This window comes from Chelon labrosus (assembly GCF_963514085.1).
Source record: "Chelon labrosus genome assembly, chromosome: 5".
In the NCBI taxonomy this organism is placed as follows: Eukaryota; Metazoa; Chordata; class Actinopteri; order Mugiliformes; family Mugilidae; genus Chelon; species Chelon labrosus.
The window spans coordinates 19817702-19835128 of NC_140341.1; the positions used below are offsets into that span (position 1 = coordinate 19817702).

Sequence of the window (17427 nt, forward strand, 5' to 3'; positions counted from 1 at the left end):
CAAAAATGGTTCAGGAACAACTCAAAAAACACCTGGCCTCCAAATTCACTAGATCACAAACTGATCAAGTATCTGCGGGATGCACTGGAACAAGCCTGATGCACAGAGACCCCTCCCCTCAACCCATAGGACTTAAAGTCCCCCACTAACAACATTCTGTTGCCAGACACCACAGGACACCCTCAGAAGGCCCATGTCCATTCTCTGATGAGTCACAACTGTTTTGGAGGCACAAGGGAGACCTACACAATATTAGGAAGGTGGTCATAATGTTATGCCTGATTGGTGTATAGCATAGTAATGTACTTGTTTAGTGAGTGAATGACAATGCACATTAAAACACTGTATTAATGCTTCAGTTTAAATGTATCCACTGTTGAGTCTATAGACTTTGTAGGTCCTAATTTGTGTCTCAGCTGGAAATTAAACCACCGGGATTTGGTGCCTGAATGGAGCTGTGTGTGGGTGTATAATCCATGAATCATAACCTTACTCTGCAGCTGCATGGGTTTTTGTGCACACTTTTCTTTTCAAAAATGTGCTTTCAGAGTTTTATACATTTCCTTTCTTACTGAAACTGCAATTTGCCAGTGTAAAGGGTGACACAGTGATCTACCGAACTTGCCCTCGGCAATCTTCACACAAAAATCTGTTAAGCATGGCAGACTTTGATCATTTTGTCAGCTGATGGCAGGAATACCACCAAAAAGACAAAAAAGTTGAAGCCCTGCACAATTTCATCCCACAGAGTTCCACAGAATCACCAGAGGTTTCCAAGCAGCGGGTCTAAAAATTGATCTCGTGCCTTTGAGCGACCCAAAGGACACAAGGAGATCAATCAAGACTAAAGTTATCAGAATTAACATCAATTATGACATTAATTCTGGCACACTGTCATGTAGAGATCTATCTATCTGTCTATGCAACATATGTCTTTAGACGGAAGGCAAACTTTCAACTCTGGAAACAGGAACTGAACCGTGAAATCAGTTAATTGCTCATAACTGATAAACAGCGTAATGGCTGGAGCTCCATTTGCCCTGCATTAATAAATCATATTCTATGCATTCTAATTATAAGCAGTAATTGCACTGAATTACTGGTGCTATACAACCATGCTTTACATTAATATTGTATGTTGAACTTTACTAGAAAGTTTTGCCCTTTCTATCCTAAAAGTAAAAAAAAAAAAAGTTCTATTTATCATAATCTGTATCTGGGTTTTTCTCTCTAAGAGCCAAAATACGCTGTTCATTTGTCGCATCTTTTTAATGCCCATGTTACAATAGTATTTTCATTTAAATTGTTTTACTAAAATATGTTATTTGCCAGTATTCCTTTTGTTTCATTATCCTACTTTATATAGTTGCTTGATAATGTTCCACATGGTTGCTGTGCCATAAAGAGGTTGCATGTATGAATTTGGTGATTTTAAATGTTTCATGCAAACTGAATGATTAAGTGGCGAAATTACTCTGCTGAAAAAAAGTAAATAATTTATAAAATACTAAGTTTTGTTTTTTATCATTTTAAATATCCTAGCTCTGTGCAACTAATACCAGGCCCTCAAACGGCCTCGTCCTTGTGCCACAGATTACCAACAAAATGCAAATTTATGTAGATTAATCTGGTAGATCTTTCCATGGCAAACCTTTATATGTGTGTTGCAGATATGTGGCTACTGGTCAAATATATGCAAACTGCTGACAACTATGTGTTGCAGCCTCTTTATTGTACATGTAAACTGCAGCAGTACACTGTAAGTGTGAGTGGCTGTGCTGAGATGTTTCTTTTTTTTCAAAATTATGGAGCATGCTTACTGCACTGTCAGCACTCAAAGCTGAGTACTTAAAATTTGCAATCAATAATCACTCTCTCCTTTCTTTCCCGTATTCATTCTCACGCCTGCACTTTCTCACTCATGACTATTTTTTTTCTTTCTCTCGTTTGCAGGAAGTATCCATGGGTGAGGCCCACTGATCCAGAAATCCCTACACACCCCCTCCATCCCTTACCCCTGCCCTGCTCTCTTTCTACCTGAACCCTGCCCTCTCCGCTTCAGTCATCATGACTTCCACAAGCCGGCTGCTGGGTTTGGCTGAGGTGGGGCTGAAGTGCGATCAGGAGATTGAGAGGAGATACGAGATCGTGCCCTCTGTGGTCTGCTCCATGTGCTGCCTCTTTGGAATCATCTATTGCTTCTTTGGTAAGTGATGATCTAGTCCTAAAGCAGTAAATTCTGGAAAACAGTATTTTTTACAGACATATATTTACAAATGAATTTCCACTTCCTTCAACCCATTGCCATATGATTTCAGTGAATCTGCTTCAGGAACATCTCACTGTCAAGTATTCTGCAGTACACCAGCATTTTAAAATGATGGTGTCTGTGGCAGAAGTCCCACACTGGACTGCATTTTAAGTCATCAATATTTGGATAGGAATGAAACGATAGTTACAAATGTAACTTGGGTTCTATGAATTCACCATCTCCGGTGGTCAGGAGGAATTCATTTTCTTTTCAAATGGAGAACTCCATCCATACACTAGCAGTGTCTTCATGTTTTACTTGTTTCACTCAGAAACATTTGTTGTTGGAAATATATAAGAGGGTTACCTAGGCAACCAGAGCCTGGTACGTCCACTAGCAACAGACTGTGACATACAAAGCGATGCGCAATGAGAAAATCGCTGTATATGTTGATGGGGCTTCAGGGACTGCAGGCATAAGCCATTGTTTGTGTGACTACCCTCACTGCCAGAAGTTGGCCACAACAGTTTCACATTGTTACTTAAAGCGTAAAGCAGCCAGTTAGCTTAGCGAAAAGACCGGAACCAGGGAAACCAAATCCAAATCCACCCACCTGTATGTCTAAAACTCAGAAATTCAGTGTGTTGTTCACTCACTCAATCACCATGCAGCTGTCAGGCAACCGGGAAGTTACTGTGCCCAGTCAAGGAAAAGGCCGTTGCAGTAACTTCTCTTGCCGAAAATGTCAAACTACATTTTAATATTTCTTCACAGAATAATCAAATGTGTCATCGTTATCATTAAACTTTTGCTTCCCTTACTTTCTCTGATTTTCAGCTGTCAGCACGCATTACGAATTTCAAAAAGACTAGAAGACTTGCACATGCACATCTGCCAGCAGCATTAACGGCAGACACAATGGAAACTCTGAAGAGCGATTGATTTCCTCTAAGTGCCTAGCAGTGACTGAAAAATTGCTGAAACATGTTGCCAAAAACCTGTGAAATCTCGGCCGTTCATCATTTTCCTATCAATTCTAGTTCACTCTGCTCTGCTGCTGTATGTATATTATATATTATTGATTTATGAGCAGTGCGGTCTGGTCTTCTTGCTTTGGGCTGCGTGAGTGTATTGAATTCTCATTTCTACCCAGCCAAACTACCGTGGCCATGGTATGTATTTACTCATTGGTTAGACCATGCTGCCCTCATGGTCTACACCTCCAACAAATCAAATCAACATCATAAATTGCCGTCATCACTTTTTTCATCGTCAGCATTTTTGGATATGCCTTTATCCTTCTAAGGCATGGACTCATATTTCATATGTACTGCATGCATGGGTTAGTTCATGTGTTAAAGCAAATTATTAAAGGACCACCCCAATTAGTTTGGATGTAAAGTCATTACAGCATGGAATAATCAATAAATAATTACAGAAAAAAGGGATCTGCAGTTTTCTGTCTACTCTACTTACTGTACGTGCAGCTAGTTCTTCATCTTGCCTTCTCTCTGTGACTTATTGATGATTTCACAAAGGCTAATGGGTTTTTTATGTACCTTGTACTTTATATACACCTTTCTAATTGAACTATCGGTGCCATGGTATCCATGAGTAACCGCATAGCCCCAGGGCCTGCAGTTAATAAAATTAGACAGTTGATTTGGCGTGACCTTTCTTTTACAGTGTGATTTCTTAACGAAAAACAGTTACATCATCATCCCACAGAGACAGTTAAGCCTTAACCTGAAACCCCATAAAGCAGTTTTCACCTTTAAGTTATGAAAATATTTAGCCATTCCAGTTTAGATAGATGTTCTTCTGATGCTTTCTTGTAATATCTGTTATTTAAATTGATAAAAAAAATAAATACAAATTTGCAGAAGAACCCCTAAGAAGTTTGCCAGGTTCATATTAAAAACATCATTGTACTTCTAAAAAAGACTGCAACCTGTATGCTGCTTTTTTTTTTGGATGAATATTGATGGAAGTTGGAGCTCTGAGTAGCTTGTTGCATGCAAATTTAGGTGAGAGAGAGAGGGATCCACTGAAGCATGCAGACGGCATTAGCATTCACTGTATCTGTCCTGGCAAAGCATTGGCGCCAATCCCTGCATTACAAACAGGTTGCCAGAAAGAACTTTCACAAAGTTGACAGCCTATGTCAACACCGTGGTGGCCGGCAACCCTGAAACTGGAATTGTTGATTGCATAAAAATGTAGACAACATTGCTATTCATAGATCTTACCTATAGCAGGGCAGGAAATGTCAAGTTTGCCTTCAGCTGTACTTCATGCACATTTATTACTAGCATTAGCTTGCTAGCAATCACAATGCATGCAATCAGCATTCAAAACTGATAGCAGCTCCGGAGGCCTCTTTATTTAGGAAGTTGTAGTCATTAACAAAGTTTTTTTATAGCTTCTGCCATGACTTTACTTCAAATATGTGAACTCCTTGTCTGTTTGTTTGACACCGTACGAGAATTGCACTGCAACTCTCAGTGGCATAATCACTGTTCTGCAAATGAGACACAGTTTATATTGTTGATGTTTCTCAGACACCCCACCGTAGCATCTGAACAGTGAGAAATGACATTTCTGCTTCTCTAATTTTATCAGCAGGAGGATTTTCCCTTGCCACTGAAGGTTTTGCTTTACAGTTTCGGAAAGAGAAGGTTGACTGTTGTTTATTTGAGCCGGAAAAACAAAGTGATGATGAGTGATGTTACTGGAACAAGGTGGGTGAGGCAGGAGAGACGGGGATGGAGGCATGAGCTGAATAAGCCAGACTGAACAGATGGGACGGTTTGATGGCTGGAGGAAAAGTAAGGAAAGTGACGAGGAACAAAAGAGGCAGTTGGAGGGAAAAGCAGAGGAGTAGATTAGTAGAGGGAGATACAGGGAGATGAGAGGGGAGGATGGGTAAAAGGAAATTGGACAAATAATTTGGCGTGGTAAAGGAGAAGCATAATATTTCAGAATCCAGTCATTGATTGACCGAACAAATAAAATCTGCAAGAACAGTGTTGTGGGGAAATTTGTGACAGCTGCTGACCACACAAATGTTGAGGAGGCTGCGGAAATGCTCCAGTAACTCCGTGTATTCCTTCAGGCATTCGGTTTCAGACGAAGTGCAAAAAGCTGTGAAGAATACAGTGGCTTTCACCGCTCGTGGTGGCTGAAAGACATCTTAGGGAAACACAAAAGACTGAGCAGAAAGAATGAAGAAAGCCATAAGAAGTGTATCCAATAGATGGAGTCGCAAGGGAGGGCCATGGAGAGCGGGTTGGACGAGAGGAAGGGTATTGTTCGGCTCAGCTGTGCAATGCCTGATTACACAAAGATAACAATCTGATGCTGGGTCCCCTCGAGACAGAGTCCGGTCAGAGAGAGACGGGCAGAGACACCGGGAGAAAAATGATGCGAGATGCAAACATTAATAAACACAGAAGCAAGGGCCAAGGATATTTAACGTGTTGATAAGCCGAGCCTTTTCATTTGTTCCTGTCTTCATTGCAATGGAACACGCTGAAAGGAGAAAAGGCTCAGAAGGACAAGAGGGAGAGCGTAGGGTGGGAATAGGAACACTAAAAGGAGAGCAGCTGTTCTTCAGCAGGCCTGATGACTAATGAATGTGTGTGACCTTTTGTAACATGATGATGATTAGCATATTTTATCTGTTCTCATCCACCACATGATGGCGGTTGTTAATTTTTCCATTATGCAGACTTCCTGTAATATTTTTATTTTTTTATTTTTTTTGTCTGTTGAAGTATTATGAAACACCTTTTTAAATTTCAAGAGCCGTTAAAGCCGCAAAACCACGAATCAGTCCACAGTTAATTATCAGACTGGAACAAAAGCGCAGTAAAGTGTAATCACAGAAAGAAAACAAAATAATGAATTGGAGAAGAAAATGCTCGTGCCATTTAATAACGAGACATTAGTTATGAGTGTTTTTAACACTGGTCAGTAAACAATCTAATCCCATTTGAGTTGCTACAGCCATGCAATCCAGACACATGCAACATGCAATAACTGGATAACGTATGTTTGTGTATACAGTGTGATCTTTATGGCCTCAGATCATTCAAGGCCAGAGCTGAATGTCCCTCCCTGTCTGTGTTGTGATTGTACAATCGCTCTATTCAACGCGACCAATGTCAGCAGGAAATGTTCCGTATAGCACTTTGTGGTTTGATTATGATGTTTCTATCGCTCAGGCTTGCTACTCATCAGATCAGATTCTGCCATCCTAACAGTGCCGCGTTTTTCATCTTTCCTCCAGGCTACCGATGCTTCAAGGCCGTGTTGTTTCTCACGGGCCTAATGTTTGGCTCCGTGGTCATCTTCATGCTGTGCTACAAGGAGCGGGTTATGGACACCCAGCTGAGTGTAGAGGCGTCCGTGGGCATCGGCCTTGGCATCGGGACCCTCTGTGGCCTGGTGACCATGCTGGTTCGCAGCGTTGGACTGTTTATGGTGGGCCTCCTGCTGGGACTGCTGGTTGGAGTGGCGTCGCTGGTGGTAAGTTCTTGACTATTTATGCGTAAGATAAATGATTAATCTACACGGGGAACTGACATGTGAGTTGTTTAGCTAATGAGCTTTACAAGCAAACATTAAACTTTTAACAGAGAGAAGCCTTCTTGGCGCTGCTCCTTCCAGAAAGTGTGGTTGTGGTTGTCCGTGGACTAGTCTGAGATGTAGATGGGTATAAACAAAAGGCCTTTTATATTCTTTGCTCGTCTGTCACTAACAGTCCCACACAATTATACAACATATCACCGTTTCCTTTCTCCATCTCTCAGGTCATGGAGGAGTTCTACCACCCCAGGACAGTGTGGGTTCCTCTGGGTATTCTCCTGGGCTCTGGGACGCTATTTGCCGTCCTCACTCTTCAGTGGCAGCGATGCTTCGTCACCCTCTCTACCGCCACGTTCGGCTCGGCCATCATCACTGTCACCGTGGATTACTTTATAGAGCTGTTTGCCTTGGTACACTACGTCTACGAGAGACTCAGGGTAAGCACGTCCGTGTTTCAAGTTTCTGAGTGTGAGTGGGGGAGAGATAGGCCAGTCACCTTGAGGCGGGATGTTATTTTTTTTAAATGTGTGTATGTGTATATAGACTGTGGGTGTGTGGGTGTTCAAGATAGAGTTATAGACAGATTTGGTCGACTGACAGATAAACCTCTGATATTAGCTACTTTATAGAGCGGCAACACCAGGGAATTTAGACATTTCACTTTGATGCACTGTCTGCAAAACTTTACCATGAGGTTGAGGTGTGCCTGCAGGCTGAAATTAGAAAGGAGCAGCTTAATATCTGAGTGTTCATCTGAGAACAAGAATTTTGCATTTGATATGCGTATGGATGACAGAAAGACAGGCTTAAGAGTGAGTAATATGGGTAAAATATTCAGTGGCATATGCCTGTACAGCTGTGCTGTCATGGTAAATCATGGGAATGCAGTCAGTATGCAGTCAGTTTTCAGTTTTTGAACTAACTGAGAGGATTTAAGACAACGTTTGTCATCAAACTAATCCAAAAAGGATATGAAAGCAAAATCGTAGTGAAACAGAATGCCTAGTGCTGAACTGACTTCAAAGAAGGAGACAGATTTATTAAATATTTTTTTATTGAAATATTTTTAGACAACAAATCTAAAACTTATACAAAATCTTGTATATGTCTGTACTTAAAAATACATGACAAATCAAAGCATCACTTTTCAAATAACACGTTTATCTCCATCAGCTTACAAATTTACACAGAATACACAACCTTCAGTCTTTTGAATCTTTATTCAGATTAGAAAAAAGTTCCTGAAAATCTAAAAATTGGAATAACTCTTCAGTAACAGCAGCTTAGAACAAATGTCACCTGGACGTCTGGTGTGCAGAAAAGCGACACTTAAAATATAGACAATAAAGATGACAAAATTATAAACCGTCACAGAGAATGTCACCCAGGAAGCCGTCAAGCCGCTTCCATTTGTCGCCAGATGGATAAGATATTAACTACATCACCTCCTCACCTCTGCGAAGACCACACAAACACAAACGAGGCAAAACTATTCTCATGTCGAGGAGAGGGAGAGAAACATGGAGACAGTTCCCGTAGTGAAAAGGGCGGACACAGAGGAGAAGAGAGAGAGGAAGGGACACAGCTTATACTCTTTTCTCTCTCTCTCTCTCTCTCTCTCTCTCTCTCTCTCTCTCTCGCTCTCTCTCTCTCTCTCTCTCTGCATGAATCAATGACATGGTTTGATGATAAGGTTTGTACAGTACATCCAAAAAAGGTTAAAAAGAAAGGCAACTGGACATGTAGAGTTTTTTGAGAAGACGTTTCACCACTCATCCGAGTAGCTTCTTTACTATGTTTTACTATGCCTCTCTACCTCTGAAGAAGCTACTCGGATGAGTGGTGAAACGTCTTCTCAAAAAACTCTACAAGTCCAGTTGCCTTTTTTGAACCTTTTTTGGATGTACCATGACCTGGACGACTGGGAACTTTCACAGACGTTTGTACAGTACATGTGCCATGGAGGGTCAACAGGACCCATGTGCCATGGAGTGCCAGGAGGGTCTTCTCCTGTTAGGTTGGAATGGAAACTATAAGAAGAGAAGAGTTGTTTTGCTGGTCTTGGTGCACACCAATAAGACATTAAGATGTTAAAATTAGTGAGAATACAGTAAAAAAAACATTCCCAGTTATTTTAGTTTTTATTGGGTAAGAGCTGCAGTTTATCACATGTAGCTCCAAAATACCTTCTATAGTGACTACAGATCTTTCATCCGCATTCTCAACAGTTGTCATATAGTTTTTAGGCCTTTCCTTCAAGTTGTCACTCACTGTTTGTAATCTGTAGATTAGTGACTTGAAAATTATTCTATTTCCCAGCCATTAGCACATTTTCAAAGGTGGCATGTTTAGAAAGTCCATTTTCATATGTGCCTATTAACTTTTAATTTTTAAAAACTCATTTATAGGTTTCAGAACATTTAACAAAATGCATCATCATCCCTTATCTAATTATTATCAATTATAAGTTTTGCTTTCTTGTGCAAGAATAACTTGTTTCGACAAACGGCTGTGGTTTAGTTGTTGATGGTTTATCAGCACCCATTTATTTAATTGTACCTGTGATCTTTGCAGGTGGCACCAAAGAAGCCGGTGTGCTGGTTTACGTGGGTCATCATGGGGGTGTGGCCTGTCCTGGCCCTGCTCGGAGTGCTGATCCAATGGAAAGTCACTGCTGAGGGATTTTCTCACACAGAAGGTGAGTAATGCTGCTTCACATGTACAGCCAGACTCTCTGGAGAAGGCTGACAAGCTAACTTACTGTTCATGTTTGATGGTCGTGTTTTTTCATTCACTTTGTGTTGCTCGAAGCTTCAAGGGCGTTGGAAAGGACAACATTTCACTGATCAGTTAACACTTTTTATAATTAGTTTCTTTCTTTTTGTTACGCTCACTCCCCCTTGGAAAAAAAAAAAATGCAGGCAGTAAAACAATTGTCTCTTTTGGTGTTGAGGGTTTCTTGTGATATTTAATACATCAGCAACAAGCCAGAGAAATCAAACGCGGAGAGGCATGCAGGCCGTGCAGGTTGTATAGATTTTCCTTTCAACAACGAATTTTACTCACCGATTTGAAGTCAGCCCAGACAAGAAAATCCTACGGGGAGAAAAAACAAGACGGAAGCTCAGAGTCAGACAGCGTGTCTCAACACATGAGCAGATTCACAGAAACGGTGCTAGAGAGAGGACACAGGCAGGTAAATACAGGTTCATATACAGGACTGTCTTGAAAGCAAATGTGGTGTTAATTTTGACCAAATTCTCTAAAATCTGGCAAAAGAAAATGCAAATTCATGTACATTTCAATCCCATATTATTATATGAATATCTGGAGTTGGTACTTGGTGTTTTTTAAACCACTGGACAGGAGCTAACCACTGGGTTTAGGTTTTTGTTATGGATACTCACACCTGTTGTTGGCTGTACCGTGACCTGAATCACTGAGAATCTTTAAAAGAAATGAGTGCTTCAAGATGACATAGTAAAAGCCCCAGTCAAACAACTTGTGGCATTCATATTTTCACATTCACATTTTTAGCATGGCACCAAACACTGCTAGTATTATTTTTCTTTCCTTTCCCCAAGTGGACGTGTCAGCGGATGTTTAAGGCACAAGCTCATCATAACTGTTTGTTGCGGTTTGTTTCCATTGCACTTTGTTGCATCATTTCGCTTTTATTGAGACAACATATTTTCCTCTTCGGCAAAGTGTTAACATTCTTGGCAATATTTTGAGAATCCTTTCATATTTTTTGGTTATTCCTTCCCAGTATTTTGGTGTTTTTTTTTTAATGCACCAACGGATGGAGGCTTTGCAGATGTGAATATTTGAATGCAGCTTCGGAAAAGTCCATTTAAATTCAGGGCCCAGGGCAGGTGAGAATGTGTGAGGTTGAAAGGATGAACAAAGAGAACATGTCTCCATAACATGCCCGGACACAGCACCCTACTCCTATCCTAGTAAAGCTAATGGATTTGTAAAAAATAAAAATAAAAATAGCTAAACAGAATTTATCTAAATTTGGAGTTTATTAAAATAAACATGCATTCAGATAATCTCTTGCACCAATCTGCAACCTGTGAGTCATTATGGATTTGCTCTAAGGCAGCCGATTAAAGGAAAGTGGTGCTCACTTCACCATGTCCGGCAGAAAACGCTGGGGATAATCTACAAGGTCTGTTTAGCAGCTGTCTGTTTTCAAACCTGTTGCGGTATTGATCCTAACAAGGCCGCTACAAGCTGGTGTGACAAATCCAAAGTTTATTGAATATGCGGTGCCATTGCTTTAGAAATCACAACCATTACTAAGGGCAGGAAACTGTGTGTGTGTGTGTGTGTGTGTGTGTGTGTGTTTGCAGTGGTGTAGGGGAGTCTGAAAATACCAACATTAGTGTTGTCACCAGAATGTGTCACTGACAGAAACAGCCTTAATCTGTTCTGAAGGCAACCACAACACAACACAGACGGCAAGCTCACACACACATCTACACCCAGACACAGACGCGTCACACAGATGCAATACACGACACGTACACACACACGCAGACAGACCAGGACGGAGACAGAAATATGCTGGGGCATAGTCTTTTACTCACTCATAGGCTAGGGGAAAATTGAAACACGTGCACGTAACTCGATCGCACATACGCACCTGGTGCATTCGACTGCCCGTGTGAGACGTACACAGCCGTACAGTGTCTTAGAAGAAGTCACACACGGCCTCAAATAATGGGATTAAACAGCAGGCCACCGTGGCTTCAAGTCAGAGGCTCGAAGAGATGGAGGAAGCTCTTTAATGCGATTTTTAAAAATGTGCAGTTGCACATGGAGGAATGAGTCCTAGAAAGGCATTAAAAGGTTCATTGAAAAACAAAGGAAGTGGAGGTAGGCTAAAAACTGAACAGCTGTAGGAATATATTGTGGTAAATTCAAAGCACAGAAATAGAAACAAAACTTGCAAACTTGCAAATACAATACAGTCGATTTTAGTTAGACACTTGTGGCTTTGTTTAGCCATACCCCTAATTTATACTGTGCTCATTTCCTCAGAATGGATGAATTCAGTATAAAAATAATACTAGTAACTCTGCAGAAAAAGGAATGAACAAAAAACCCTTTGTTATTCCATCCCATTATACCTTTATACTAGAAAAGCATGTGGTTGTGGCTCCTTTACATTGCAGCAGTAAGAAAATGAAAATAGAAAAATAAGAAAAAAATAAATAAATAGAACAGAACATCCATTTTTGTGTGTAGCGGTAAGATGTTGTTTGGTCAGGGAAATGAATCGAGGGGGGAAGCTGAGGCACGAAGGACGACTGCAGGTCCTGCCGTTTGCTGATAAGAGCCGGGTTATTACTTAAATTAACATGTACAGTGGGGGCTGTTGAATTGAGTTTTTTGTTTGTAGCCTTCAACTGCTGAACTTGTACTTTTTTGCGGGGAAGAGCGGCGTATTGACCGAGAATTACGGATGGGGAATGCTGGAGTAAAGAGGGAGCAGGTGTACTGGGGGAAGGGTAGGATGAGGGTAATAAACTGGGGCACAATGGGTAAGCAGGGCACCCAAGTAGAGCAGGGAGGAAAATCATCTGTCAGCTTATTGAACAGCGTGCAGGACACGAACATGAATGAATTAGCTTTTTAGATTTGTCTTTTTTCTTCATCTCCTAGAGCGTGCAGAGTTTTTCTGCTCTTCTATTCACGTGAGGACCCCCATCAACATACTGCAATCCACACTGATTAGGCATAACATTATGACCACCTTCCTAATATTGTGTAGGTCTCCCTTGTTCCTCAAAGACAGTTCTGACTCATCAGAGAATGGGCATGAGCCTTTTGAGTGTGTCCTGTCAGTGGTCATAATGTTGTGCCTGATCAGTGTATATTTCCTCAGCTGTGACCCAGAGCCTTATTCTAACTTGAATCTAAACCCTCAAACAGCTCTTTAAATAATCAGGGACTGGCCAAAATGGTCTCTAAGGCTTATGTTAGCCCCCACAAAGACCGATACACCAGAGCAAACACACACACAGGCATGTGGCCAGAGGGGCCTGAGGTGGGGTGAGCTGAGAAAAAGAAAAGGGAGGAGGGGGGAGGTATTATTAAGCAGTTTCCCTGGCAGATGGTGCTTTGCTGTCCGCCTGCACAAAGAAACAACAATAGACCTCATAACACTTCCACACGCTCGACAACTGTGACCTACACGGTGCATTTGAATTGCGGAAACATTCTGACCTGACTTAGTGACCATGAAAAGGTTCCCTGACGCTGCAACCTGTATAGTACATCAGACCACTCAATCAAAATGCCTACAAACATCCATGCCTAAAAATAATCATACAGTATTCAGTGGACAGCGAGACATCCTTTGCTGGGAACGGTGTGAAAATAACACGAACACACTCACCCACTCACAATATGTCAGGAGACTGAGCAGCTCAGGAGAAGTGCATGCAGTGAGGAGAATTATCTGCCAACACTGAACAGAATGGAGGAAGTCAGGAAATGGGTATCAGTATTTTCTTCCTTTATATTTTAATAGCCTGCATTTACAAGAAAATAACCCCCCGTGAAAATGTCACCTGATTGAACGTTTCGGTTGTTTTTCCCTCTGTCGGTGATTTTAAATATGCACTTTCCGCTTGACTTAATCAGCCGCTCTTGTTTCTCCATAAAAGCTGTATTGTTTATCATGCTGTCACTCCCTGGTGATTATCTATTGTTCTCTTTCCCCCCTTCTCTCCTCGCACTGTCACAACCCTGCCCTCTCCACCTCAAGTGGTTTTGAGTCGACAGCAGCGGAGGGTCCAGCTCATGCGAATCCGTCAGAGGGAAGAGAGGCTGAAAAAGGAGAAGGAGACCAAGAAGAAGAAGAAACGACAGACCCAGAAGACCGGCGGCCTCAAGCAGAAGGCCCACACCCATCACCACCACCACCACCAGCCGTACCACCACCCAGCAGCGTCACACCCCCATCACCAAACCCAGAGCTCTCAGCCACCGAAAGTCGCCCCGCCTCCTCAGACTGAACCCGGCTACCACCGCAAGGTCAACCCTAAAAGGCGCTTTGATGGAGATGTCCTGTCACCGGTAACGTGCTTCTTTATTCTTAAGACGAAATGAAGGTTCTTGATACATACAGACCAGACTGTAAATATTTAAACACCTTTTGGTCCCCACGCACATCCACTTTCAAATAAAATACCACATTAAAGTTTCAGCTTTAATTTGACTGCATTTGCATCAGTCTCTAAGTTAGGTTGCCTGGAAACCAGAGATTGCAGAAAGTCATTGCTCCGAGCCAAGACAAGTCACACAAATAAATCCAAGTAAAACCACATATTGTCTTCTTTATGTATTTTTATATAAATAAAACAAATGAGGTTCACAGATATAGGTCAGCGGGGTTTGTTGCCTTGGCCAGAATGAAGCTAGCTGCCCTTTGGTTACATCAGGAGAAGTTCTGTACTTGAACTCTACATTAGAGTGATAGCATTAGCAGTAAGTCATGAAAACACTACTGCAAGGCAACTGTTGCCATGCATACGCCACTGAGGCTAACAGTTTAGCAAGCTAACAACCAGGTAACTTAAAGTTAAGCTCGGTTTATGCTGCCGCAAGGGATCGTAGCGGGTGTATGCATTTATTGTCTGGTAATTACGCAGCTAAAACAGTGTCTAGTCAGCTGTGTTGACGTTATTTCAAACAATAGTGACTGGAACTGAGCAGCTAATGTTGGAGATGGAGCTAATACGATTTGAACAACGTTTACTTTTGCTGAGCATTAGAGCTAATGGTGTGTAGAAGGCAGAAGAAGTTTTTTTTTGTGCTTATCCGGCCATTGAGAGATGTGGACATTTAACACCAATCACAGCTGTGGCAGTCTGCGTCGTTGCTGCATGTAGTTAAACTTCTGAGGACATAGGCATCAGACTTAAGCAGGTGTACCTATGGTATGGCATAGGTAAGCTATGCAAAGTCATAATAGAAGGGTCAAGTCAATATTTTCTCAAACATGTTATTCAATTACTAAGAAAACCTCTTTCCTAAATTACAATATTTTAAATGTATATAATATGTGATACACTTACGCACCAATCACCATAAAATGTTCTTTGTAGCCTCCACCATTTTCTACAAACGTCAGCAAACACGTCCCATCTTGTCAACTATGAGCTTGTCCACTCTCACGATTGTAAATACCAAAAGAGTCCGAGTCCTCAAGGGTGTCTGTGCTCATGGTTGTACATGAGTGTAAATTATGTTATTCATGAACAAACCATCTCCTTTCTGTCCACAGAGCTACATCAGGAGTTTCAGGGACAGACAGACCGACAGACGGGCTTACTCCCACAGTCGAATGATGAGCCGCTCCCGGATGGCCGAACTCGACTACGACTGCGGCTCTCAAGTGCCACTCACAGCCCCCAGCGGACCCCCCGTTCGCATCTGAGGCAGCAGATTGCACACATCCGCACACAATCACGGGCTACTTCAAAACACTCAGTCAGTCAGTTAGGGACAGGAAACCTAACCTCACTGTGCCAACATAATCAACTGCCTATTAACGAGACAGGGCCTCAGTATGTCCCAAAAGGTGGTGTGACCAACTCTGGTTTTCTCCTCTCATACCTGTTAAAGGTTGTATTTATTTGTTCAGTCTAGTTTTATTCTTTTTGAACGTCAAAATGAAGAAGGAGACTTTTCTGTTGGAAAGAGCAAGAATTATGAGTCATCTCGTACTCTGTTTGGCTCTGTTATTGTATTTACCTGGAGGACACTGCAAAAGATGGACATGTCTTGTGTGGAATTAAGTTAACTGTCTCTGTTGAACATTTGATTTGAAGATTTTCTTTGGTTGCCTCAAGCCATAAGAAGCAATTTCCAGTAGAGGGGAAAGAAAACTCAAAACACTGCTTCCATAGGAGTGCCACACCGTTTCAGATAAAAGTGCATCACATGGAGTCAAGCTAAAAGTTCTTTTAATAAACCTTCTCTGGTATCTTAACTTCGAAGGTAATTAAAGGATGAATTGATTTGCTTTAAGGGTTCTGATAAGAGCGCTCTGGGGAAAAACAGCACGAAAAAAAACAAAACAACAAAAAAACACAGCAAATACTGGAACTCAAAGGCAGCTCATGGTTTTCTCCACTGAAAGGTCACCGTGTGCAGCCAAGTATTCATGAAGTCAGCGTTTTATCTTCTCTGACAGCCTGCAAACCCAGATGTGGCAGCACAATAAGGCCGCCGCTGCTCCAAGGTGCACGTGGACCAGTCTGAGGTGTGAATGGGATTCAACGGTTCACGCCAAAGACAATATTTGCGTTATATCTCTCATGAGTTAATGTGCTGTCACCTGCGTTGGTGCCATTTTCTGAGGAGAATGAGTTTACGTCCAATTACTTTCCTTGAATCCTTGATCGCCAGTTGTTCAAATCACAGACCTGAGCAGGAGACACATTCCTCCCTTCTTGTTTCCTTTAGATTTCAAACACTTGTGGCAGCTGTGCAATTATAATTGTCAACATGTCTCTAAGTGCATCATGTCCCCGAATTTGAAATTTACAAGTTGTTGTGAAATTTGAGTGCGACTGTAAAAATGTTAAAACAGTGTGTTTGTGTGTGTGTGTGAGTGGACACATGCGCCCTGTGGCTGATGGATCATACCACATACCGGCCAAGGACAGGGGGATGAATTTAATGTATGCGGAACATGCTGTATTTCTCCTCCTCTTTCTTTGCCAGTATTCTGCTCCAGTTAAAAATGCAGATTCTTTAACTTTGGATGAAGCGTTAAGTGATGAGGAGGACGAATATCTCCTGTAAAAGAATAAACGAGGAGGAAATGAAATCGTTTGCAAATGGCGCCCTCTAATGTTTACTGCTGGACCTTGTTTTCTTTTCATAAGTGAGCGTATAGGTCTGTGTGTACATGCATTTGTGCGTTACTTGCTTTGAAATTCAAATGTGCTCCTTACACTGATATTGTTGTACTAAACATGCAGACAGGAGAGGGAGTTCGAGGTTAAAAACTAATATGAAAATACAAATGAACGAGCCAATAATACAAAAGTGAAGAAATGTATTGAAACTCCAGCCGACTGAGGCTACTTGAATTGTGTGTTTTATGTACGTTTTTGTAGATTTTACTTTATTTCTAAGGTCTGGATGAACAAAACTGTACTTCAGTTCTAAGGTGCCACTAAACCAGGTGGCAAGGTGGTGCTTGGATATTTGTTCTTTGTGACTGGAGGACCAAACATTTTTATCGTAACCCATTACTGCATGAGAATCCTGTGTCATTGTTGTCATTGTTGTGTGGCAGCCTCATATTTCCAGTTTACGTACCGAATGAAGTAAAAATTGTGGAAATACATCTTCTCTTCTCTTCAGGTAAAGGGCTTTTTTTTTGTTGAAAAGGCATCTGAATCATTCCCTCTCTCTGACTCGTATTCTGCCTGTTAAGTCACCTTCTGTCCTGCTGTACAGTGTTACTCCAATAATGTTTTGCAGTGGTGGCTGTTTTAGTGTTATTTCGGTTCTGCTTACACTTCACTCCTGTGTTGGTCACTTTTTTTTTTTTT

General features: G+C 41.6%; 1 protein-coding gene across 1 annotated transcript; it reads left to right on the forward strand.

The window, feature by feature from the left end:
* The first annotated feature begins 1995 nt into the window (after window positions 1-1995).
* On the forward strand, window positions 1996-15411 carry tmem198aa (transmembrane protein 198aa). The gene is made up of 6 exons (XM_084544054.1): window positions 1996-2206; window positions 6543-6781; window positions 7066-7278; window positions 9416-9539; window positions 13623-13933; window positions 15144-15411. The coding sequence occupies exons 1-6, from the start codon at window positions 2068-2070 to the stop codon at window positions 15294-15296; spliced, it is 1179 nt and encodes a 392-aa protein (XP_084400180.1). The 5' UTR covers window positions 1996-2067; the 3' UTR covers window positions 15297-15411.
* The last annotated feature ends 2016 nt before the right edge of the window (window positions 15412-17427 follow it).